This window comes from Schistocerca nitens, chromosome 3 (genome assembly GCF_023898315.1).
Source record: "Schistocerca nitens isolate TAMUIC-IGC-003100 chromosome 3, iqSchNite1.1, whole genome shotgun sequence".
Taxonomy (NCBI): Eukaryota; Metazoa; Arthropoda; class Insecta; order Orthoptera; family Acrididae; genus Schistocerca; species Schistocerca nitens.
In genome coordinates this window covers 779311441-779337043 of record NC_064616.1, presented here as the reverse complement: position 1 = coordinate 779337043, position 25603 = coordinate 779311441, and the positions used below count along the sequence as shown (strand labels likewise).

General features: G+C 41.0%; 1 protein-coding gene across 6 annotated transcripts in view; it reads left to right on the top strand.

Annotated features, from left to right (window-relative positions):
* Positions 1–25603, top strand: part of LOC126248788 (inner nuclear membrane protein Man1) — a 374228-nt gene that overhangs the window by 265953 nt on the left and 82672 nt on the right. For all 6 annotated transcript variants that reach the window (XR_007545538.1, XR_007545537.1, XM_049950169.1 and 3 more), the window contains exon 8: positions 14235–14442. Coding sequence is in view for 4 of the 6 variants with exons in the window: in XM_049950169.1 (XP_049806126.1) it covers positions 14235–14442 (208 nt within the window). In the remaining 2 variants the exon portion in view is untranslated. The remainder of the gene's footprint in view (positions 1–14234; positions 14443–25603) is intronic.

Below are 25603 nucleotides of genomic sequence, written 5' to 3'. Positions count from 1 at the left end.
CATTTTTTGGCAGGTCATTTCACACTAGCTTTCTTTGGCAGGTCATTTCACACAGTTTCTTTAGTTTCTATTGTTATAGGCTCATCGGGTGCAAGAACTCAGTTGGATTTGATTCACTCTGTCACTCTATCCATGTAATCACTTTATTTATATTATCCAATATTTCACGTGTACTGGGAATATCACCTATACTTTCTTGTTCAGCTTCATCATCCTCATACTTGACAGGCTCATTGCTCTCATTTCGAACAAAATCAATAGCGTCCTTGCCACCTCGGCTCTCTGAAGTCAGTTCTTTGTTGTCGACGACTACCCAATGGTTCAGATCTTAAAGATCACTATTGCACTGTAAAACATTACATGCAGACTAAATGTCACTGCTGTTGAAATCTACATCACTACAGTGTTGCTCTGTTGCATTTTACAGCAATTCCTAATAGTGCTCGGGCCAACACTTTACCATACCAGGCCTACTGAATATGCAACACTCTGTAAGATTTACAGATTTCAAGGCTATTTCCATTTCCTCATCTGAATTTACTGTTGAAGTGAGCAGTTCATGGGAGTAATGAGCCTTAAATTTTTGTACGATTCCTGATCCAGTGGGAGCTAGACAGTGGTCAAGGATTAGTAGAGATTCTTCTCTCAGCGTAAGTGACGGTAGGTGCTTTCTCACTGAAGGAATAATCTCTTCTGAAAATGAAGTGGTGAAAACATCAAGTCATCCAAGTATTCTCTGAATGCCTGTAAGTGAATTGCAATGATGACATGTTTACATGCTTGAAACACCTCGAGCTTTTACCTTTAACTATATAGAGAGGTTTCAGCTTATGGCTGCCCAATTTATTTGTGACAAAGAGCAGGTTATTCTGTCTCTGTTCATTTTAAAATCCACATTATTTCCTGCTTTTTTTTATTGGGAGTTCTGATTGGAAGCAATTGATAATGAACTGCTGTTTCATCACAAGTATACACTTGATGATCATTTAAATTTTCATGTACCATTGATTTACGTTGAATTTCAGGAAACTGTGAGGCAGATTCACTGTTGCAAGTCCTTCCTTCTCCTTCAGCGGTCATTTGGCAAATTCCGTGGCAACATTTCTGCTTGGAAAGTATCTGTTGGGAGCTGTAAGATCTTTGTTGCCATGTAACTCAAAGTGAAATTTTTCTGCTTGGGCTTCAATCATTGGCCCAGAAAATGGCACACCTTCACTTCTCTTGATTAAAAACCACCTACAAAGGCATTCATCAAGTTCACTGTCTTCTCCTAGTTTAGTCATTTTTCTGTCCATCCCACATCACTTTTAGTAGCGTTTACAAAATTTCTAAGTTTATTCTCTTCTTTCACCCATCCCCTGATTGTTTCTTCAGGAACACTTTACTTGCATGATAAACTTGCGTTAGTTCCACCATTCTTCACATGATCAATAATTTTTAGTTTATCACTCACACAATAGGTGTTCCATTTCTGTGACATCATAAACAAGCACACAGAAATGTAGATAATGAACGATCAACATGATGGTTGTGCTCATTTCGATTATTGTCAAGCATTGTTGTACAGTCACTTTGTTGACTGCATCACAGTGTTAACCGTAAGATGTGTATTCAAAGCTCCTGTATGGCAACAATCCTTGATAGATTGATAAGCCAAACCAAAGGTTATGTCTAATTACAGCCAACTATTTTGGTTATTGTTGAGAGAGCTTGGAGATTGCAGCATTAAATTATACTGCAGAAAGGCTACATTCAGACTGTAAATCAAGTTTATTAAATATACTAAGAGTCCAAAAATCATTCATAAATGATATTTCATTTTGGAGAACATACTTTATACCCTGTTATATTCGAATCTGTGGTATATTGAACTTCTACTGTATTTACTGCCTCATGAGGAAGAATTTGACAGCTACGAGCCAGAACACCTGCCAGAGGATGTAGTCTAACAAATCATCTTTTAGCCACAATTCTGAGGTGAATTACCTGTAGATTGGGATGTTACTACTTTCATTAAACTGGACTTAATGTGCAAAGCCAATCACCCTCTATATATTTATATATTGTGCATAACTCGACCCATTATACCTGTATGTTGCTGTGTGATCAGTTATTTCTAGAAACTTTTAATTAGGTGTAAATTTACTGCAAACCTAAAAGATCACGTATGTGAAATGTATTAGCTGTTGTGAATATGGACAACCATGAGCTGTATAATAAAATGACAACAATGAAAATTTGTACCAGACCTGTACTCAAACCCATGTTTCCCACGTATCGCGAGCGGTCACCTTACTATTAGGCTATCGAAATATGTTCCACAGCCAGACCCGAACTTCCATATGTTGCCAACCATGTGTCTACAACCTGCGCTCAATTGTCCATTATATATATTCCTGTACAGGGGAGACGTTGTAATTGAAAGTTGCTTGCCTGGTGTTGGCAGATAAATATGTTTGCAGTGCATATGTTGTTCAGAACTGCAGTGCAGTGTTCTTTTGGGCATGGATGCATGTCTGAAGGAACAGGCACTGCGGCAACTACAGTAGTACATGAAAAGTATTCGCAGTTGCTAATATGGACAACCATCAGCTGTATAACGGACACGTAGTTGATGACATTTACATATTGAAGTTTGTATCTGCCTGTGAAACATGTTCGGTTGCCTAATGGTAAGACGACGGCTCACAATAAACAGGAAATCCGGGTTCGAGTCCCAGTCCGGCACAGATTTTCATTGACATCATTCCATTATACAACTGATGGTTGTCCATATTCACAACTGTGAATGCATTTCATGTATTTTGTAATGGCTGTAGTCACCACATTGCCTGTTCCTTTGGATATGCAGGCATGTCCGAAGGAATATTGCATCGTACTTCTGAACACAGGCACCGCAGTACGGTAAAAAGTCAGAGGTGTAAATGTGTATGTCCTTTTTATGATTAGTCTTTGCTTAGTGGTGGTTTGCCATGACATTATTTGTCAGGGTTAAATTGGTTGACACATTTACCCATCTGCAAAAGAATAACCCAAAGGTGGACAGTAACACAAAATTTTGTGGATGGTGATTACTTTAATATGAGGAATTGAATTATAACATGCCATTCAGTATTAATAAACAAAATTGCAATTGATGTATACATGCAGACTGAAGGCGACGAAAGAAAATTTGTACCAAAGCCGGGATTCGATCCTGAGTCTCCTGATCACTGAGCAGATGTACTAACTGACATCCCGTGTTTAGTTAGATTCTGAGGTGGTATTCCAGTACAGTTGGAGAGCCTCTGCAATGATGTTCGAGTTTGGAGGGAATACGGAATACCAAGTGGGCTGAGTGTGAATAGGCATTTGTATTGAGGAGGGAGCTGTGCTGGTCCATGCAGTTATGGGGGTTGAGGAGGGAGGCATGCTAGGGTAGTCTGTGCGGTTGTGCAGAGCCACCGTGCCAGGGTGACATAGTGGTTATTGCATCTGCCTAGTAAGCAGGAGACCTGGGATCGAATTCTAGCCTTTGCACAAATTTTCATACGTTGCTTCGGTCTGCATATACGTAGGTTGGAACATAAATAGTGGCAACACTGCTGTGGAGACATTATGCAATGGGATCTACTATTGTCACTGATGACACACGTTGTTGACATACCTAACTTACCTCCGAGCAAATGGACTCACCCGTCCCACGTCACCAGCATTCGCACAGTCAAGGGAAACAGTCACTTCTGAGCGAGCTGTCTAACATAACTATGTTTCTGAAACAGGAACAACGGAGTTGGATCAAGATTGAATGTGCCAGAGGTCGTACAGCGCGACAGTGTCATCAAGGTCTTCAAGAGGCATGCGGGGGAATCAGCATTGCCGTACAGAACAGTGGCACATTGGGTAAAAGCCTTCAACGAAGTTCGGCAAACTGTGGCAGACATGCATCGGGCAGGTCGTACTAGCGTCTTGGAAGTAGTAGTACATGCTATTGCCCCGTTAGTGGACAGTAATTGATGCCATATGATTCGTGAGCTCGGCCACGAAACCGGATTAGTGCATATGACTGTGCTTTGCATCCTAAAGGAACACCCGGGCATGTAAAAAATTGCATCATGATGGGTTCCGCATGACTTGACGGAAATGCAGAAATTGATGCGTTACAATGCGGCTCAGATGCACTTGGAGTGCTGTGAGTGCGAAGGAGAGGCTTTCTTATGCCATATCATAACACTGGATGAGACATGGGCCACATTGTACCAGCCAAAACTGAAACACCAATCCAACAAATGGTGTCATTGTGGGTCGCTGCAAAAGTTGAAAGTGCGTCAGAGCCCCAGTATGGTGAAAGTTATGGTGATTCGCATGTACGACTGTGATAGTGTTATCCTAATGCATTACGTTCCTCCACGGGAGACAGTCAATGCATAGTATTACTGTTTGGAGCATCACCTGCGACCAGCTTTGCGAAAGAAGTGGCGACACTTTCTGCTCAACCCACCCATCATATTGCACGACAATGCGTGGGCACATACGGCGCAAGCTGTGGCTGCTCTGTTTGGCTGATGGGACTGGGAAGTACTGTACTGTCCACCATACTCCCCGAACTTAAGTTCTTGTGAATTTGATTTGATTCTGAAGATGAAGGAACCACTTCGTGGCATTCGCTTCAGAACTGTTCCAGAGATTTGACAGACAGTAGACTGCTCCATTCACACCATCAACAGAACAGACTTTGCTAACGATATACTACGCCTTCCATTTCACTGACAATGGGTTCTACACATCGCTGGTGACTGCTTTGAAGGACAGTAATAGGTGCAAAGAAGTAACTCTTTTTGTATTGGTTGTGAATAAATAATTGCCACAATTTAAGTTCCAACCCCCATATATGTACATCATAGATGTTTGAGACTTGGAAAGGTCTCTGGAACCATATAGGTTCATAAAATTATGATTGATTACAGATTTTATATGTCACCACATTTTGGTAGAGTTTTTTACAGGAACCACTTATTGACAGACAATATTGTCAGTGAATTTCCTTGATTGTAGCAGATTACTTATATGGATAGTGCATTTTCTCTATCTAACCCCAGCTAAATGTATCATAGATACAGGCTCCAACCTAGTTACAGTTCCTTGATCATCAAGGACCAGGTACAACAGGTATGGGTCAACGTGCTTCAGGAGAGAATGCAACAGCCACGACTACCTTCCAAACTATATCTGAGCCTGTATGTAGGTCCAGTGAGTTGCATTACAATAAGAAGGGACCAAAAGTACTCGTGAATTGATTGCCAACTGCATTTGCAGATGTGATTTTTTTTTTTTAAATACAGGTATGTTACTTTGAGAGGTATGATTTTGTTAAAATACCACTGCTCCATTTAACACAGTAATATGAACTCAGCCACTAAAAAGTTGAATCATGTCAAAAGTGACTGACTGACTGTTCGTATTATAAACGAATACAGGTCAACTTTATTGATAATGCCTGTCTGCGGACACACCGATGAGACATTCGGCACTTTGGAGGAGATATTCCTTACCTCTCCAGATATGTTGTCCATTAGTGTAAAGCTTCATTGATTGTGTGGAATGTATCACAGTTGTCGAAGTAGAAGTATTTTTTGTGGTTGTTAGGTTTTATTTGGAGAGCAGTGGTAACAGAACTATCATTGAACTGGATGTCAGTGTCAAGTAATGTTGTGTGTTGGTGCAAAGGAGGAAGTACTGCAGATAGTAGTGGTAGACATTTGAATATCCTGGATTTTGGTATTTGCACCTCAAGTATAACACATTGAAGGAAAGATAACGATCCAGAGGAACGAGGACTGGGTGTCTTACTCCTGAGTGCATATCATAAATATGTGACCTGACCTATGTGAGGTTTTGGAATATTTTGTATATGAGGAGGGCTCCATCAGATGTCCTACGAACGTATTACCACATGCAGATGCCACTAGCTGTCTGAGGGATTTGTTTGGTGAAGGATTGTGTGTAAGATAGCAGTTGGTCATTATAACTGATAATGTTTAGAAGGTAGTAAGGAATAAGTTGGGAGTGCATGTTGTTAACATTGGAAGAGGTATGTTTGATAGCAACAAGGCCACATAAATAGGAGAAAAGTGGGGGGAGATTTGTAAAACGGGGGGGATAGAACATTTGATATAGGAATGATCCTAGTGTTTTTGTATACAGGAGAGACATTTTAAAGTTATTGATTCCCATGTGACAAAGATTGAGGGGTGGGGTAAAAATATGGAAACACTGCGAGAAATGCGTACTTCAACAGATACACAGATATTAGCCAAGCCGGAAGTTTGTGCTTTTGTATTTTATCATGAATAGCATCTTTGCAATGTTCTCAATACATTGCAAGTGTCACTTGTGGTCAGAACATCATTCTCTGTAGTTGTGGGTGTATTATGTCTGAGGTAAATAAATTCAAACATGGACAGGTCGTTGGTGCTTGTATTGTGGGTGCTTCTGTAAGCAAGGTAGCCTAAATGTTGTGTGTCTCAAGAAGCCTAATATTGATGATTTATACCTCATCCAGGAAAGTGGATAGATATCATCTGCTAAGTCACAATTTGGACAAAGGTATGTGTTGAGTGATTGTGACAAATGGTCGTTGGAGAGAATTGTGACAAAAAAATAGGGGACAACAGCTGAAAAAGTTGTTGCAGAATTGAATGTCACATTTGTGAGACAACAAGCAGGGAGAAGCTCCATAAACAGGAAATTTCAGGTTGAACCAGAATTCCAAAACTACTCATCAGTGATACAAATGCCTGTAGCTGAGAAACATAGTGCCAAAGACACACAACCTGGACTATGGAGCAATTGAAGGAAGTCATTTGATCAGGTGGGTCTTGTTTCACACTGTTTCCAACTTCTGGCCATGCTTATGTCCCAAGGGCAAAACATGGTGGGGCTTCGGTGATGATTTGGGGAGGACCCATGGTTATTCTGCAAAGTTGCTTTACTGCCAAGGATTATGTGACCATTTTGGCTGACCACATCCATCTCATGCTATATTGTTTATTCCCCAATAGTGATGCTGTGTTCCAAGACAAGAGAATCCCTGCTCACACAGCTTGCACCATCTAGGACTGGTTTTGTGAGAATGATGATGAATTGCCACATCTCTCTTGGTGACTGCACTGACCATATCTTCATACTATTGAACCTTAGTGGTCTACTTTGGAGAGAAGGGTATGCGATTGCTATTCACCTCGATCATAGTTACCAGAACGTGCCACTGTTTTACAGGAATAATGGCATAAGATTCCCATGAAAACCACACTTGTCCTGTATTTATCCAGTCCAAGATGACAGGAAGATGTTTTGAATGCCACTGGGTTTCCTACACCATATTAGGTGGTGTGTTTTTGGTATTTCCACATTTTTGACCATCCTCTGTATACAGCCTGAACTTCATTAAGATATATCAAAATGTGGAATGAATTATTGATGTGATTATCTCAAAAGATCTTAAAGCTGTTTCTGTACAAGTGCATATCACATCTGTTATATCGTCCAACATTTTGCTTCCCATCCGAAGAAATTCTCAACAAATATATCTTCCTTGATCTCCTTTTTCAACTACCATTACTAGTTGCTCTCCTAGGAGGCATTATGTCCACTTTCCCCAGGCATCAACTTGTTACGAGCTTTGTTTCCAGAGCAGTCAGGACTGCAGCAGGATTGCTTTATGCAGGTGATCTCTTATCCTATCATCTTGTTCTGTTGTCACAGCCACTACACAGTGGCATGTGATAAATGACTAGCCTGCAATATACCAGTTCACTATCTGAATATACTAACAGGTAGAATTGATCACGAAAGGATACCCCAGGGGGTCAGGGATTTTCTCTGCCTCGTGATGACTGGGTGTTGTGTGCTGTCCTTAGGATAGTTAGGTTTAAGTAGTCTAAGTTCTAGGGGATTGATGACCATAGATGTTAAGTCCCATAGTGCTCAGAACCATTTGAACCATTTTTTAGGATACCCCAGTGTGAATACTTAGTGAACAAGTGATCACTATTTTTAACAGTGTGGATGTGTCCAGAACTTGGTAGGTTATATGTATGATAGAGCTCAGTGTATTGTCCCCCTACATGCTATCACCTCACTTTAGAGCCACAGAATCGTGCATCAGTGGGTTTAAGAATAGTTGGATTTGAAGAATGGCAAACTGTGTTCAGTGAAGTCAGGAGTATAGCTGTGGTGTTCCCTCTGTGTCACACAGCTGAGGGGAAGTAAAATTAGATGTCGGGGATGTAGCTCATTCCTATAATGCACAGGTTCCTTCTCATCAAAATGGCCCACCAGTGTTTGGCGCTTGTGGCATGCAGTAAGATGTGTGCCATGCAGCTCTGACAAATGGCTCAACAGGGAGTTTTTGTATCCTCTATTTCTTCAGCCAATGAGAGGAATGTAGTTCCTATGTAAATATTGTTAAATGTAATATGTGTTTCAAGATGGCTATGTAGGATATTTTAACGTGTATACATGGGTATTAGCTCATCTTAGCTCCGTTTGTGCCTCCCCCTCGTCGCTTCCTGGATAAGCATGGTGTTTTATTAATTATTTTAGTTACTGTCCTGTTAATTCACAAGTGTTTTACATTCTTTCTTTAGTGCCAGTTTTTAGTACTGTGTGTATCTATTTGAATGTGAGTGTGTTTGGGAGATAGTAGACTACATTTTCATCATGGTCTTTACCTTTTAGAATATAGTTTTTGCATGTGTTTAACTCAGTGTTTCTTGTTATTTTAATAAGAGCACGCAACTGCACTGTTAAATGTCACCACACAACAACAACAACAACAATGACAATAATCACATTAAAAACTGCAGGAATAGTGGTCTGCAATTTCACTCAAAAAGGTAGACTACATTAGACTTGAAACTTTATGGTAGATTAAAACTGTGTGCAGGACCGAGGCTCGAACTCTGTTCCCAAGTTTGTTTCTTGGTCCAGCACATAGTCTTAATCTGCCAGGAAGTTTCATGTCAGTGCACACTGCACTGCAGAGTGAAAATTTCATTCTACGTTAGGCCTGTTTGCTTTTTAAAAACCACAAATATAGACTAGAGTATCTCAAATAAAAAATGCTTAGTTTTAAAAGGGATGCAAATATCAGTATTATCAATAAAAGACAACAGACAGTTTATGGGTGACTTCTGGGACTGAAATTCATAGGCAGTTAGAACAAGAAGAGATCAAACAGTACACAGACATTATCAGTGATACTTGGAAATGCAGTTGAACATTAATGTTCGTAGCAAGAGAATGAAACAGAACAGATAGTTAATGTTCAGAGGAGAAAGGCAAAATGGTAATACTGAAATGAATTTTGGGAATAAAGAAGTATATGAAATTGTCAAGTATTACATCAGTAATTATCCAGCATGAGGAAATTTATTGATCTGAAATTTGGGAATGGCAAATTGACCAGGAGAAATAACCAAAGACAGTTACCAAAGTTTTTTGTACGAATGTATGTGTAGTCCTGCAGGAAAATCCCATAACTTTCTGGGGCTATTTGAATTGCATGAAGTGACAGGAACTAAGACATTCTGGGAATGTCTTGGTTCCCGTCACAGCTACTATCTATCATATCACGTTGTCAGTGCCATTCCAGAATCTATTGTTGAAAGTGGACTAATAAGACCTGTGAAGCCAAGCCTCATGTTTCCAGAGATTCTTATTCCGACAAGCAACTTTATGTGCACAGATAATGCCATTGTTCCTGTGCCGTGATGTCAATACACCTTGGAAGCTAATGTACAGTTGTATACCCAGTTTTGTACACCTCGGACAGCTGCTACGTTAATCAACAAATTTGTCTGATAATTGTTCTTAGTCATTACTAGTCAAGATCACGTGGCTGCCACAATTGACCTTGTGGTTCAAATTGAGAGATAATACAGTCATTGAAGATTCCAGTAGTTACAATATGATCAATTGAAAACCTTTGAATGGATGTGGTGTGTTCATAAAGTAATGTGAATTTTGCAGTTTTGCAGGTTTTATTAGCCAGTCTCACAAGATTTTTTCATTGTTCGTTGATAAACATGCCTGAAAAATATCTGTGCAGTGTTAGCCATACCAGATATTTAGTTCGTTGTTAGCTGTCAAAATGGTTACATATGTTTTGATAGTATCAGTGATTATTCATGTTTTATAAAAATGTATTACAGAATTTATATTAATTTTTATTATAAGAACGAAATTGAATAAAGTAAAGTTTTAGAGTTAGTGAGTCTGCTGTGACTGAAACAAGAGGTTACAAGTGATAGAAGTGTTTCAAAGAAGTCTGTAAAGACATTGAAGATGATGAACACTCTGGATACTCCAGCAAATAATCATCCAATAAAATTATGGAAAAAGTGAGAGTCGCTAACTCACAATGAGTGAAGTCACTGATAATGTTGGCATGTCAAGTGGTTCATGCCATGAATATGTGTGTGTGTTTGTGTGTCAGCAAATTATGTTCCACAATTGTTGAACTTCATACAGAAACTGCATCGTTAGATGAAGTTGATAGTGATCCTAAAGTCCTGAAATGTGTCATAATCGATGATGAAACATGGGTTTTTGGATGTGACTAAGTCTCAGTCATCCCTGGCAGCATTCCATATCACAAAGACCGATAAAAGCTTGACACATACTGAAATGTATAGGTTGTACTCACTGTGTTCTTAGATTTTAACAGTATAGTTTATCACAATTTCTTGCCACAAGATCAAACAGTCAGTGAGGAGTACTACACAGATGAGTTCAACGCTGTGTGTGTGAAGCTATTAAAGCAGCTCAGGTTTGTGCCTGAACAGTTCATGGCTCTTGTACCACGATGTTGCATCTACATTCACATAATTGATTCTTCATGACATTTTGGCCAAGAACAACACTGTAATGATTCCTCCGCTTTCATATTTGCCATACGTGGTCCCATGTGACTTTTCTTGAGAATAAAAATGCATCACTGAGAGCTAAAAGCTATCACAAAGATAGTGTTCCAGAAGTTTTTCAGGGATTGGAGAAATGGTGGTATAAGTATATAATATCTAATAGTTCCTATTTTGAAAGGGGGTGACATTGATGTAGATAAATTATTTAAAATCATACTATAAAACAAAAATTCTCATTATTTTTTGAACACACCTCACATCTGAAATTCTTGTTTAATTTTAGATTTCATTATTGCTTTACAAGAATAAACTAACATAAAAATAATAATAGTAATAACATTTATCTTCCAATAGAACCCAAATTTTAATGGAAGTAAAAGAAATTTTAAAACCAATTTTTACAGGAATAAATAATGGAATATTATATTTACTAGCTTTGTTCTCTCTTTGCAAAAACTTTTTATAGTAATTTAAAGAAAATGCTTGGGGTTATAAATTCTGTGTAGAGATAACAAGTAAGGTCTTGGTGGGAATAGTGCCAAGAGCAGGGTGTGCTAAGGAAATGGAGAGAGTAATGCAAAATGCAGAATAAAACAATAGATGACTCACTGTGTTCATCTGTGAGATTACTAATGTTATGATGTTCTGTTTACCATTATAAACCCATTTTGGGTGTCACTGTTTCCTTTTCTGGTCTCTCTTACACTTGGTTCACCCATATTATCCACTTCCGATGCTATATTTTGCATTACCTAGAAAAATATCACCATATTGCCAAACTTTCCTGTTTGAGAACATCTCAGCCCACTTTCTCTATTCACTATGTACTTTCATATCATATCCTACTCAGATTTTTTGATTTTATCATCAGCACTCAGACTTTTCTTATTTTTCTTTGAAATTTGTACCTTTGCAGATTTCAGAAAAAGGGAGAAAAACCTTTACAAAAAGTGACTGCATTGTACCATTTGTCATAAATATAAAATGTACCATCTTCTTCAGATAAGATCAGCATTTAAATAAGTATAATTACTTGAAGTTGCTGATCATTTATTTGTTAGATTAGCATTGTGTTCGAATTTACTAATTTGCTCTTTGACTACAGAAAACTTGACATCATGATACATAGACTAACTATAATGAAAGATATTTGCAGGTGCCATGCATTTTTTAATATAGTTATATGCAAAAGATAAATTATTCTACTTTGAATGCTGACAAACCAGTGTGGGACTGTATAGGAAACAAGTGTCGATATTGCAGCAGATGTATTACAAACATTAAAGCGTGTTTTTCATGTCTGTACAACTACTATTTTACTTGCACTATTATTAGTAATCTAACAAGAGCAGCAGCTGATGATTTTGGTACTAAAAATATTTTTAATCTTACGGTGAATAAATTGTGAATATTAACCCAAATACACATTTCTATATCATTGGTAGTTAAAATTTATATTGCTTTGTAATTAAATGTATGTTGTAAACTTCATTTTTCTAAACAATCATTATTGATTAACATCAACCTAATTTTATACTTTTCTCGAGCAGTCAGATGCGACCTGTCATGAAAGTAGCAGCAAAACACATGAATAGCATATTCCACATTGCCAATTCTTCCACATCAAATAAATAATTATAATATGGAAACTGTAATCATATTTTGGAAAAAAAATATTTTATGTTAAAAACTGGTTTCATCAAAACACACACACACACACACACGACAAACTCATAGTACCACGGCACCCAACAGCAGAAGCTTCTTGTATGCTGATGACTTTGCTCTAGTCACCCAGAGCACAGATTTTGAATCAGTGGAGAACACAGTCGTGAATGCCCTTGAACAACTTCCCATTCACTACAGTCCAAACAAATTAAAACCTAACCTCTCAAGGCCACAAGTGTGTGTGCTTTTCATTTGAGAAGTGGGAAAGCTGGTGGCAAATTGAAGGTAGTATGGTCAGTCGTCAAACTGGAACACCGTGAGACCCCAAAATATCTAGGAGTGGCACTTGACAGATCTATTCCTCTCAAGAAGCACTGCATGAACTGCAAGTCAGAGGTTTCCAACGGGAACAGTCTTGTACAGAAACTGGCCAAATCACAGTAGGGTAGTGAACCTGAATTTATACAAACTTCTGCAGTGGCTCTATGCTATTCTGTGGGTACAGTATGCACGTCCTGTTTGGTATAATCCAACACATGCCAAGCTAGGTACACATAACTCTCAACAGCACTTGCAGAATCGTAACATGTTGCTTGAAATCCACTCTAATCAAATTGCTTTACCACCTTCCAGGAATAGCACCACCACCTGTTCAAAGGGAAATTGCTGTGAATGAGGAAAGACAGTGGAGCAGGAGAGAACCCAACTTCTGTACAGGCACAAACTTCATGCACAATGACTGAAGTCAAGGAGTAGTTTCCTTAGAACATTGGTGGCACTTAGAACTGCCACTGAAAAAGCTAGGTTGCAACTATGGAGGACTTTGACTATGATGAGAAATGGATGACTTGGAAGTCCCGAAATAGAGTGAGATCTGGAGTTGACAAATCAAAGGTTAATGTGGCGAAATGGAGCTACACAGATAAAAGATGATGTTTAGTACAATTGAGAAGACAACCAGAATTTTATCATATCTTCAATGCCAACTGCGTCCAAACTCCAACACTGAAGATAAGCTTTATTAAGAAACAGCAAATGCATTGAAAGTTGCAGTGTGTTGGCCAAAAGTAATGTAATGTGTGTAAAATATATGTTTTTGATATGAGAATTAAAAAAAATTGCCAGCATCCCTGTGCTAGTACATTTATACTCCTGTTTACCTTCATTTATCCATCATGGGCATTGTTATAGAATCTTTTTGACCCAAGATCATCACAAAAGTTACAGAACTCCTTTCTTCTACAACACAGTACAGCTTTGATGGTTCATGAAGTAGTGCATAATAAGTGCCATCATCTGATGATTAGTTTTGCAGTTACTTAAAAAAACATATTATAGAAAAAAAAGAAGCAAATCATGACTGGTGGCTATTTCTGCTCAAATCATCCTCTACTTACCCTTACATATGGCTTATCTGAAATTCTTCTGAATGGCAGTCATAATTAAGACATGCACTTGAGATGCAGTTAATTAGATTTTATATTTCAACTTGACAGAACCAATGTATCTGCATGCTTAACATCCTTCCTATAACTGGAAGGAATAACCTGTTCACTAGACCTAGTGGAGGCATAGGCATGGAAAGAGATTACAAAACTGTGAATCTCAGTGTTACAGTTACTGCAGTACATATTTTCTCAATAATTATTTTAATCTTTTTAGGCATGGCTTTGGTTTGGACGTCAGCTGTTAATTTTATTAGACACAATGATCCACGTATTAAGGAAGAACAGTGTGTCGTTAATGGAGAACTGAAGACCGTGTGGCGCTGGTTGCCAGAGTCTGGAAATGCATCATCTGAGCAAACACAAGAATTTAATAAATCTTCACAAGGACGTCGCTCAGTTTTGTCCAATGAAAATTTTTCTGGGTATGTGAGTTGCAGTTTCTGATAATTCTTGTGTAATTTTGTGTAATTTGCTTAATAACTTTGAGTAATGTTACGTAGTCAGTTGTAATCTGGATTTGCACTCTACTGGTTAAAATAATAGTGCCAGACAGTAGCAGCTTGTATAACAGTGCTAGAATTCTGAACAACAAGCAATTTGTATAATTGTCATCATCATCATTATTAGTTCTGACAGTGGAGAGAGAGCTATTTCTATGTCTATAGGTTGCCACAATGAACAGGAATAAAATATTTTGTTGATATTGTCTGATTACACATCCATGGTCATTATAAAGCATCGTACGTGTAAGATATATATTAGGGTTCCCCTTATGTTGCTTTTTAGGATGTGTTTAGTATTCTTTATAATATTTTATTTTCAGTATTTCTTTCTTGCAATCTGGGTACAGTTTATGATATTTTTGAACACTACACAATACAAATGTCTTTTGCATCTCATATGTGGTCAAAGATTGAATTCGGAGTCACAAAATAATGAATTAAACCATTAATAAATAGTTATCAGAAATTTTTAAACTTACCATGTACTGATCCACCCAGTTCTCCACAAAAATGTATATATCTCTTTTCCATTTCTAGATTTTCTCTGCCCAAAATTGCTACCAAGAATCTATCCTTTCATATAATTTCAGTTCTTTTAAGAGGCAGAGAGATCCAGATTAGGAGCTTTTGTAGCTCTAGTTCACTGAAGCCATGGTTTGTCTTAAACAGGTACAATGAAGAAAGACCGGTCTGTCAATGCATTTTTATTTTCAGTGGCTAGTTCAAATTGTGATTTTAGTAGAAACATTTTTAAGCAATAAATTACTCTTGCGATCCGTGTTGCATGATGCAGTGGTCAAGTAGAAATTTTTTTTCAAAGTCTCCTTCCACAAATACTATACAGAGCTTAATGAGTTCATAGTAATCACCTCTTGCTGTTTGTTTATCTAATTCACTTTCATGAAACTGTAATATCTCCTTAATTACTGTCTCATTAAAAAACAAATCCACAATCTCTTTTTCCAGTGTTTGAAAATTACTGACACTGACAATTCTCCAGTTTTCCTGTAAATATCTAAACATTGATATGTCAAGACTGCTTTACATTAAAATAAACTTTTTAAAATAAGTTCATGTATGTGATGATGGCATGGGAAATTACAACAACCTTCTTTTCTCTTTTTCTATCTGCTTCTATTTAGAGAAGATTTGTTAATTCAGAGCTTTTCAGTATTGTGACCAAGTTCCTCTGCTGTTGCCTGGAAAATATGTGCAGAATCTCTTCCAAGGCAGTCCCTAATTTTTTGGTAATAAAATCTGTAGTATCTCGCCCTTCAACATTCTCAAATGAACTACTCTCAGAAGTACATTTTAAAAACTCACCATCGCCAACGTCAAATCCGTCCGAACTGGAAAATGCTTTACCTGATTCTTCAAATGAAGAAGAAGGAAGTTCGGCAGAAGTAGTAGATGCTGTGCTGTTGTGTTTTTCTTGCCTCTTCCATTCTTCAAGTTTTCTGTGTCTCTCCCTTTCTCCTTTATCCTCAAGTATTCAGTCTACTCCTGTAAGGTAACCTTTATGCTCTGGCTCTCTCTGTCAAAGTAAAACCATCCTGTCTTCTTCCAACTTGTTTGTTTGTAGAACGTTAGTATGTGCGATATCAAATAAATTCTCCAAATTACATATAAACTTTTATTTTGTAGTGCTTAAACACATCTTGACACTTTTTTGCAATTTTCCCTTCACTGTATGTACAATAATAAGTTTTTTTGAACAATACTGAGTAATTCTAGTTGGGATTCTTACTTTCTCCCAAATTATAATGCACTCTCCCATCACAAGATTAGCACTTTCACAAACTGCTAATTTTCTTTCCCACATTTTATAAGTAAAACTTCCAGTGCTCGTGTGATGGTAATTTGTGCCCATTAGTCTGGTGTTTCTCTCTCTTATTAAAAACGCATGCTTCGTGGTGCTGCGTAATTGAAGTCGCATCTAAGGTAGCAACTGGGGCGGGGGGGGGGGGGGAGGAGGGGGGAATCAACTGACTGCACACCATGTGCACATACAGATATTCTGAGGTGGTGTCAGCATAACGTCGGCGAACAATGTGGAATATCATGTTCCTCATACAGTCAAGTCCCTCTGTCCGTTCTCAGGAGGTGTGACCTGAGGTGCCCTCAGAGAGGCCTCCCACGAGGAAGGAGCGCGCCATCAAAGATGCCAGTAATCATGGGGGATACTTTTGCAATGGTTTCCTCTATGTCTACAACTTCCGCCCACAAGCGAAAGCTAGATGAGTCACAGCCACGGACAATTCTTCCATCAGTGCCAAAGTTCCTCATTGTTTCTTGGTCTGACAAAGGTAAAGACTTCTCCACAGTCAACCCTTTCATTATTCAGAAAGGTGTTGAAGCCATTGCAGGTTCTGTAAAGTCTTGTTCCCGATTACAAAATGGTACCTTGTTATTAGAAACAGCCAGTGCCCTCCAGGCACAAAAATTGCTGCAAATTACACTGCTACACACTTTTCCTGTCTGGGTGGAAGCACACCACACTTCATATTCATCACGCAGGGTGGTTTATACTAGAGATGGGCAAAACTGTTCTTTTCAGAGATTGGATCAGAACTGTTCGCTCCCTGAAATGAATTAGCTCTTTTTCATGACTCACCACTCACTTACAATAGAAAATAAATGGAAGGCACATTGCCCTTTAAACTTGGTTTATTCCAGTACTATACCTGTATTTTGATCTTATTTGATCCTATTTTGAAGTAACACAGATAATGAGTAAGAATTTTGTATTGTTTATTGAAATTTCCACGATATAACAAAGTTTTTGATTATTGATTTATTTTGCACTATCGTGGTTTTTTGGGTGATCGGAAAATGTTGTAACTTGAGATTTACATTAACAATATATTTGGCTATAATGTATTAAAATTTCATTAACCTCATACAAATACATCGCAAGCCATATATTTTTAAAGTGAACGTTTCCTTCCGAAGACGCCTAAAATCGCAAAATCCGTACCAGAATAAGAAAAAAAAATATAAATTTGACTGTAAAACGAAAGTGCTGCATATAGCCTTACGCAGAATAAAACAAGGAAAATATTGGTGTATCACATTTTGCGATACGTTTATCGGTTCGCTCGTAATTAAGGCGTAAATTCGAGTATCCATAATAAAAATCCTATGGTAAGAGGAGTCATCAGGAACCTAATCTAATCAGTTTAAACAAATAAAAATAAAATAAAAACGATTGATGTATCCATAACATAATAATGTAATATACATAGCGGTATTACTACGAAGAACAATATCCAGTAGAGAGGAACTCCGACGCAGAGGCGCTGAGTCGAGCAGGTCGAGCCGCGAGCTGTATTACTGCATGAGCTGAGACCGCAGAGACCAGAGTGACACCTGAGTCGCTTTGCTCAACGCTCTGGCTAGAGTCGAGACGGTGGGGTGAGCGTTGAGCGGGCGAGTTCCGAGGGTGGGGGGAGCTCACCCGCTCCGAGCCAAATCGTCGGTTCCCTTGCGAGCAGGTTTTTGCAAGTAGTTCCTATGTTATCCGCTAGGTGGCTCTCTGTCCTGTTGCTCGCATCAACTGCCCAGAGGGCAGGACGTGCGACTGAAACGATCGCCGACAGAGTGCGATGCGAAGTTAAGCTGCGCCAGACACTGCACACGGCAGACGACGCACAGAGACGGCACGGCATATGTGAAACACAAAATCCAATGGGGCACTGCACAATGCAGGCAGCCAAGGTAGAAGCAGGGCAGAGGCCGGCGCTGGCTGTGTTGTGTGGCGTGCACTGTGCTCTGACCAGCAGAGGCGCTGCTGATATGCTCCGTCTCTCTCTCTCTCTCTCTCTCTCTCTCTCTCTCTCTCACTGCCGTGGGAAACGTTTGGAGCTACCGTTCTTTTTTTCTGAATCACTGATTGTTCACTCCTTTGAAAGATTCAACTCTATGAATTAGTTCAAGAGCGGATCCCCCATCTCTAGTTTATACACATTCACTTGACGGATTGTCCAATGAGGACATTCAAAACTACCTGTCTGATCAGCGTGTAATGACTGTACATCAAGTCATTAAAAGGGTTGACAAGGACTTGGTACCGACCCATACTCTCTTCTTGACGTTTGACAGAGTTCAACTTCCATCGAACATTAAAGCGAGCTATGAGATAATTTCAATTTGCCCTTACATCCCCAACCCTACATGTTGCTATCAGTGTCAGCGGTTTAATCATACCAGCCAGTTGTGTTCCAACCCGGCCAAATGTGTTACGTGTGGCAAGGATGCCCATGAGGGTGCTTGTCCATGTCCATCCCCTCGTTGCATCAACTGTATGGGTGACCATGCTGCTTCCTCTAGAGATTGCCCTATTTTCAAAGATGAACGAATTATTCAGGAAATCCGAGTGAAGGAAAAGGTGTCTACATTTGCTGCTCTTAAGTTATTCGCCAGTAGAAAGCCCACTGTGCCTCCAGCAGGTAAATATTGCACTGTCCTTGCATCTCCTCAGCCTACTAAGGAGGCAGCCACACAGACTTATGATCTCACCTTTAGTGCCACGGTCATCAGATCAGCCAGTTCCCAGATTGCCCGTTCAACCTTCCCACTATCACCTGCTCACTCTATGGCTCACCCTTCATCGGCTCCTGCTAAATCATGAGCCCCAAAATCAGACACCCGGACTTCCAAAAAAGAGCCTACTCGGGAAGATGTTTTACGTACCCCAACTTCACAACCATCGATTCCTCCCTCATATTAACGTCCTATTTCGAAGAAGGCTCGTAAGAAACCAAGTTCCTCTCCTTCTCTGCCATGGCGTGTCTCATCTACAGCGCCACCTGGCGGTAACTGCCCTCGGCTATCTTCTGTGTCGCCAAGGCGCACTGCTGTCAGCCGATCAACTGTGCAACCGCTGGTGGTGGGAGCTGCCCCCGAACAACCTATGGATCAGGATCTTCTGCCTTTGGCTGAATGCCATTCCATGCTGTCGGCTGCCGGCTCTCAGCAGTCGTTGAGTTGGGAGCAACCGTGGTAAGATTCTTCCCTTTTCTGTCCATCCTATGTCAGTTATCCATTGGAATATCCACAGCATTAGAGCCAATCGGGATGAATTGTCGATCCTCTTACGATCCTACTCACTGGTCATTTTCTGTCTTCAGGAAACAAAGCTGCATCCCCACGATTGCTTTGTTTTCCCTCATTTCCAGTCAGTCCGGTTTGATCTCCCCTCAGTTGATAGCCCTCTGGCACACAGTGGACTTATGATTCTTCTCCATGACACTGTCCATTATCACCCAATCCCCTTAAACAGTTCCTTCCAAGCTGTTGCTGTCCGTCTTTCCTTTTCTGTATACACGTTCTCTCTTTGTACCGTATACATTCCATCGTCCACACCGATAGCAAGAGCTGATCTCCTTCATATCCCTGGTCACCCCCCTATTTGCTGGTTGGGGACTTCAGTGCACACCACCCGCTTTGGGGATCTCCGCATCCTTGTCCGCAAGGCTCCCTATTGATTGACGTTTGCCTCAACACTGGGGAACCTACATTTTTGTCTGCCTCCAAGACGAATTTCTCTCATTTGGACCTTTCGGTAGGTACTGTTCAGCTAGCTCAGCACTTTGAATGGTTCGCTCTTGCTGATACACCCTCAAGTGACCATTTTCCATGTGTCCTTAGATTGCAGCCACAACTGCCACCTCTGCGCCCGAGATGCTGGGAGTTTGCCCAAGCCGATTGGACACTTTTTTCGTCTCTAGCGACATTCGATGACCGTCACTTTCCTAGCATTGACAATCAGGTCACTCATGTTACAGTAGTTATTCATACAGCTGCGAAACGTTCAATACCTCGCGTTTTCTGCTACCATCCTACTTTGGCCAACTGTCTCCACTACAAGCAGTTACGTGTGCGATGCCGTCGTGTCATCTGCGATAGCAAGAAGGCAAGCTGGGACTTCTTTACTAGCTCTTTTAACACCTTCACTCGCTGCTCAGAAGTTTGGAGTCAAATTCGACGGTTATCTGGCGTGCCCAGTTTCTCCCCGATCTCTGGGCTCACTGACGCACATGATACCTTAGTGGACCCCATTGCAATTTCTAACTCATTGGGTCAACACTGAGATTTCGAGCTCTTCAAATTACCCGCCAGCCTTTCTCCCAAAGAAACGTGCAGCGGAAGTGCGCTCTCTTGCTTTCTCCTCTCAAAATAGCGAAAGCTGTAATACTGTTATCTCCATGTGGGAACTCCAACACACACTATCCTCTTCTCGCTCTTCCGCCCCAGGACCGGATGGTATCTACATCCAAATGTTGCTGCATTTATCTGCATTACCGACTTCGCCTTTATAATCGAATTTGGACCGACAGTACTTTTCCCAGAAGATGGCAGGAAGCTATTGTCATTCCTGTTCCGAAACCTCAAAAGGACAAACATCTCCCCTCTATCTATTGCCACATTTCTCTCACGAGTAGTGTATGTAAGGTTTTGGAGAGTATGGTGAATTGCCGTTTAGCCTAGTGGCTGGAGTTCCGAAGCCTTTTAACACCTGCCCAATGCAGTTTCCGATAGCATCGTTCTGCAGTTGACCATCTTGTTGCTCTCTCCACTTACATCATGAACAATTTTCTCAGGAAACGCAAACGGTAGCAATATTTTTTGATCTTGAGAGAGCATACGATACCTGTTGGAGGACAGGCATCCTCCACACACTGTTCTCTTGGGGCTTTCGAGGTCGGCTGCCCCTTTTTATTCATGAATTTATTGCAGAGCGCACATTTAAAGTGCGGTTGAACACTACTCTCTCCTGCACTTTCTCCAAAGAAAATGGGGTACCCCAGGGCTCCGTGCTAAGTGTTGTACTGTTTGCCATTGCCATAAATCCAGTTATGGATTGTCTCCTTCCCGATGTCTCGGGCTCCCTCTTTGTGGGCGATTTTGCTATCTACTACAGCTCTCAACGGATCAGCCTTCTTGAATTATGTCTTGAAGGATGTTTCGATCGCCTCCACTCTTGGAGCATCAAAACCGGCTTCTGATTTTCTCCCAGTAAGAATGTTTGTGTCAATTTTTGGTGTCGTACGGAGTTTCTTCCACCTTCCCTACACCTAGACCCTGTCGTGTCGACCTTCCGTTCGCGTACATTGCTAAATTCTTTGGTCTTATGTTTGACAGAGAACTGTGTTGGTCCTCCCACGTTTCCTATCTTTCGGTTTGCTGTCTGCGATCCGTCAACACCCTCTGTGTTCTGAATGGTACCTCCTGGGGAGCGGACCGAGTTGTCATTCTCCACCTCTATCACACCTTAGTGCGCTCGAAATTGGACTATGGAAGCATAGTTTACTCCTCTGCTTGGCCGTCTATTCTTCGGCGTTTCGGTTCTGTCCACCACCGTGGATTGCATTTAGCATCTGGAGCATTTTACATCAGCCCTGTGGAAAGCCTTTATGCTGAGAGTGCTGAACCTCAACTGTCCAATCGGTGAGCTGTCCTTCTGAGTCGTTACGCTAGCCATCTGTCTTCCATGCCTGCTAATCAGTCCCATGTCCTTTTTTTCGATGCCTCCTTGGAATTAGGGTATGCAGGCCGCCCTTCCTCTCTACTGCCACCGGGAATCCGCTTCCATCAACTGCTGTGTTCTCTTTCCTTCCACTTTCCTAAAACTTTCTTGACAACTGGGGGTACAGCACTGCCTTGTCCCTGTCCCTGGCCCTTCCTGCTCCGTGACATTTGTCAGCTTCCCAAGGATGTACCCCTTCTCTCATTTATTGTCAGGAATTTGCTGCTCTATGCGCACAAATGAAGGATGCCTCATTTATTTACACTGACGGCTCAAAAACGTCATCTGGTGTTGGGAGCGCCTATATTGTTGGTGACACCCCTAATCAATTTCGGCTTCCCGACCAGTGTTCTTCACTGTGGAGCTTTACGCTGTTCTCCGGGCTGTCAAATACATCCATCGCCATCAGCGAATACGGTATATTGTATTCTCAGATTCTCTCAGCTCTCTCCTCAGCCTCCAACCTCTTTATCCTGTCCACCCTCTGTCCACCGGATTCAGGACTGCCTCCACTTGCTCCATTTGGGGGGCATCTCTGTGGCATTCCTCTGGATCCCAGGACAGGGTGGTGTCCGTGGAAACGAGGCCAAGGCTGCAGTCCCTCTTCCTCGGCCTGCTGTTCGCATGGTTCCCTTCGCCGATCTACAGAGTGTTTTCTGTCATCGTGTTTCTCTTTTATGGCACGCACATTGGTCTACACTTTTCAATAATAAATTGCAGGACGTGAAAGCTCTTCCCTGTGCTTGGACCTCTGCCTCCCAAGCTCATCGTCGGGAGGAGGTAATTTTAACTAGACTCTGGATAGGGCACCATCTTTTTAGCCATCAACATCTTTTAAGTGGCAATCCTCGCCCTCTTGTCCCCACTGCTCTCAACTATGGACGGTGGGACACCTTTTACTTGAGTGCTCCTATTTTACTCTGCTACGCGCCCGTCTACAGTTGTCGCCTTATATGTCTTCCATTTTAGCAGATGACACGCGCTCAGCCGATCTCGTCCTCAAGTTTATCGGTGTCAGTGAGATGACGTCGGTCATTTGAAGCTCTTTTTGTGGAAAACAACCCCCCCCCCCCCCCTTCTACAGTGGTTTTCTAAGCTTTCCTTCTGTTTTTTAGTTTCCCCACTTTTTGAGTTTCGCTCCCATTGCTGCTGAGTACCAATTTTTTTTTACCTAAGCACAGACTGGGTGCTAATGACCGTAGCAGTTTTGCGCACAAAAAAGGGGGGGGGGAGGCAGCGATAAAAAAAAAATGGCAGTCACAAAATTTCGTCCGATGAGTACATCCGGCAGAAAAAGGACTTTAAAGAGTGGCAATCTGGCAACACTGTAACCACATGTATGGTAACTACCTCTGTTAGCACCTATTTGTTATGCTGTACGGTTGGTGCAGTGGATACAGTTTTGGGTCATCATGCAGGAGGTCGAGGATTCGATCCTGGGTTGGGGGCATATTTTTTAATTTGCTAATTTCGTTTTGACATTTCATACTGTAATATACACTGTTTCTTAGGTCACATGTATCCTAAATTTACTACATTTTGTAATGCTGAACACAACAAATCGGTGGTTAGACAAATAAGAAATAGACAGTTGAAGCAAATGACCTGTCATAGGGCAGAATACTACAAAAACAATACCAATTTCGAGATGTTAAAGATGATAGCACAGTACAGTAGCACGACATCTACTTTTCATTTTATTTATGAGCACTCAGATGTCGCATATTAGCAACCAGTGACGATGATAATGTCCATATTAATGACCGCATGACCTTCACAAGAGAATACGTTGTCCTCAGAACAACAGATGCTCAAAGTGACATCCCTGCATGTCCCAACATTGTGCAACCCTCTGGATCATATAGCTCTGGACCCAACACAGCAAAACTGCTTCCTCAGTAACACGAGCAGCATGAACACATGCTACCAATTCGTCCACATTCGTCGGCGGAGTATAGTACACGTGCTCCTTCAGGTGTCCCCACAGGAAGAAATCCAGGGGATTCGGGTCAGGTGAATGCAGTGGACATACAACTGGACCTCCAGGTCTGAGCCATTTCCCTGGAAATGTTTTGTCCAAATATTGACACACATTAATTCCACAGTGTGGGCGTGCACCATCATGTGGGAACCATATCCTCTGCTGAACATGTAATGGAACATCTTCCAGCGCATCAGGCAGATAGTTTGAGAGGAATGCATGATACCTTTGTGCAGTCAGCCGGTCAGGCAACATGTAGGGGTCCAAACACCTGTCCCCCAATATCCTGGCCCAGACGTTGATACCAAAGCGAACTTGATACCCACGGTCGCAGGTGATGTGCGGGTTAACCTCACACCAATGGTGGGCATTGTGCATATTGAGGACACTCTCATAATCGAATGCTGCTTCATCCGACCATATTACAGTATACACAAAGTCATCGTTGACTTCCTGTTGTTGTTGGAACCATTCACAGAATTGCAGCCACTGATGGCGACCTGCAGGATGCAGGTGTTGTGTGAAAGCATAATGAAATGATAGTGGGTGCACTTCATGCTCGTGCAGCATGTTAACGACTGGGTGTTGCGAGACACGCAGCTGCCTTGCTGTGTTACGTGTACTTCGCTGAGGTTCTTGGTGTATGACCTCCAGAATAGCGTCCTTAGTAGCTGGAGTATGGCGAGTCCATGGACAACCTCTGTCGTGCGATGGTGGTAGGAGATAACCTGACTCCTGAAGGCGCAGCTCCAGAAGACGAAACACATTTTTGTCTGGATGGTGTTGACAAGGCTATCTAGAAGCATATTATGAGCAGCAACACCAGCCCAGTTACCAGATGCACCAAGGACCAGAATCATATTCATTGTTTGTGTATGCCATACATCTGCCACACTGGTTTAGAGGTTTACAATGAGAAAATTCAATACGTGTATGAATGTACATTGGAGTCTGTCACGGGCGCGTTACTCCGCTCACTAATCCCTGTCTATTGGACAGTGCATACAATATAAGCACGGCATCAGTCCAGCGTGCTGTTCCACCTAACGCACATTATCCCTCTGACAGATAGCGTTCTGCATGACTTGATTCATCCCAACACCGCTAATTGTGAAATGTTCGGTTTCGAATTACACTGTTTCCCTAACGCTAATAGACTTGATGTTTCCACAATCCCATTGACAGAATAATAATAATAATAATAATAATAATAATAATAATGCATTGAGATACATACTAAACAGCGTGTGGTTACCATACTCGGTGTTGAATGGCATAATTAGTGGAACCATGGTGATAACACATACAAATAGCAAATAGTAACCGAGTTTGGATAATATTTGCAAAGCACGTTGGTAGTCCTACTGGTAATGTAAGGCTCTAACAAAATGTAATGGGCCTGAATGAGGCAAGAATAATAGTTGGTACGAATCAGTGGGATCATTGGAGGAGGGTACAAAGGAAACAGGTTTCACATCTAGTAGATGAAGTGGTGCGAATAAATTCATGCCCACAACATGGATAGGGCTTCTTTCAAAGCTGACCAGTCTTCCATTTCTACGATTGTTGTA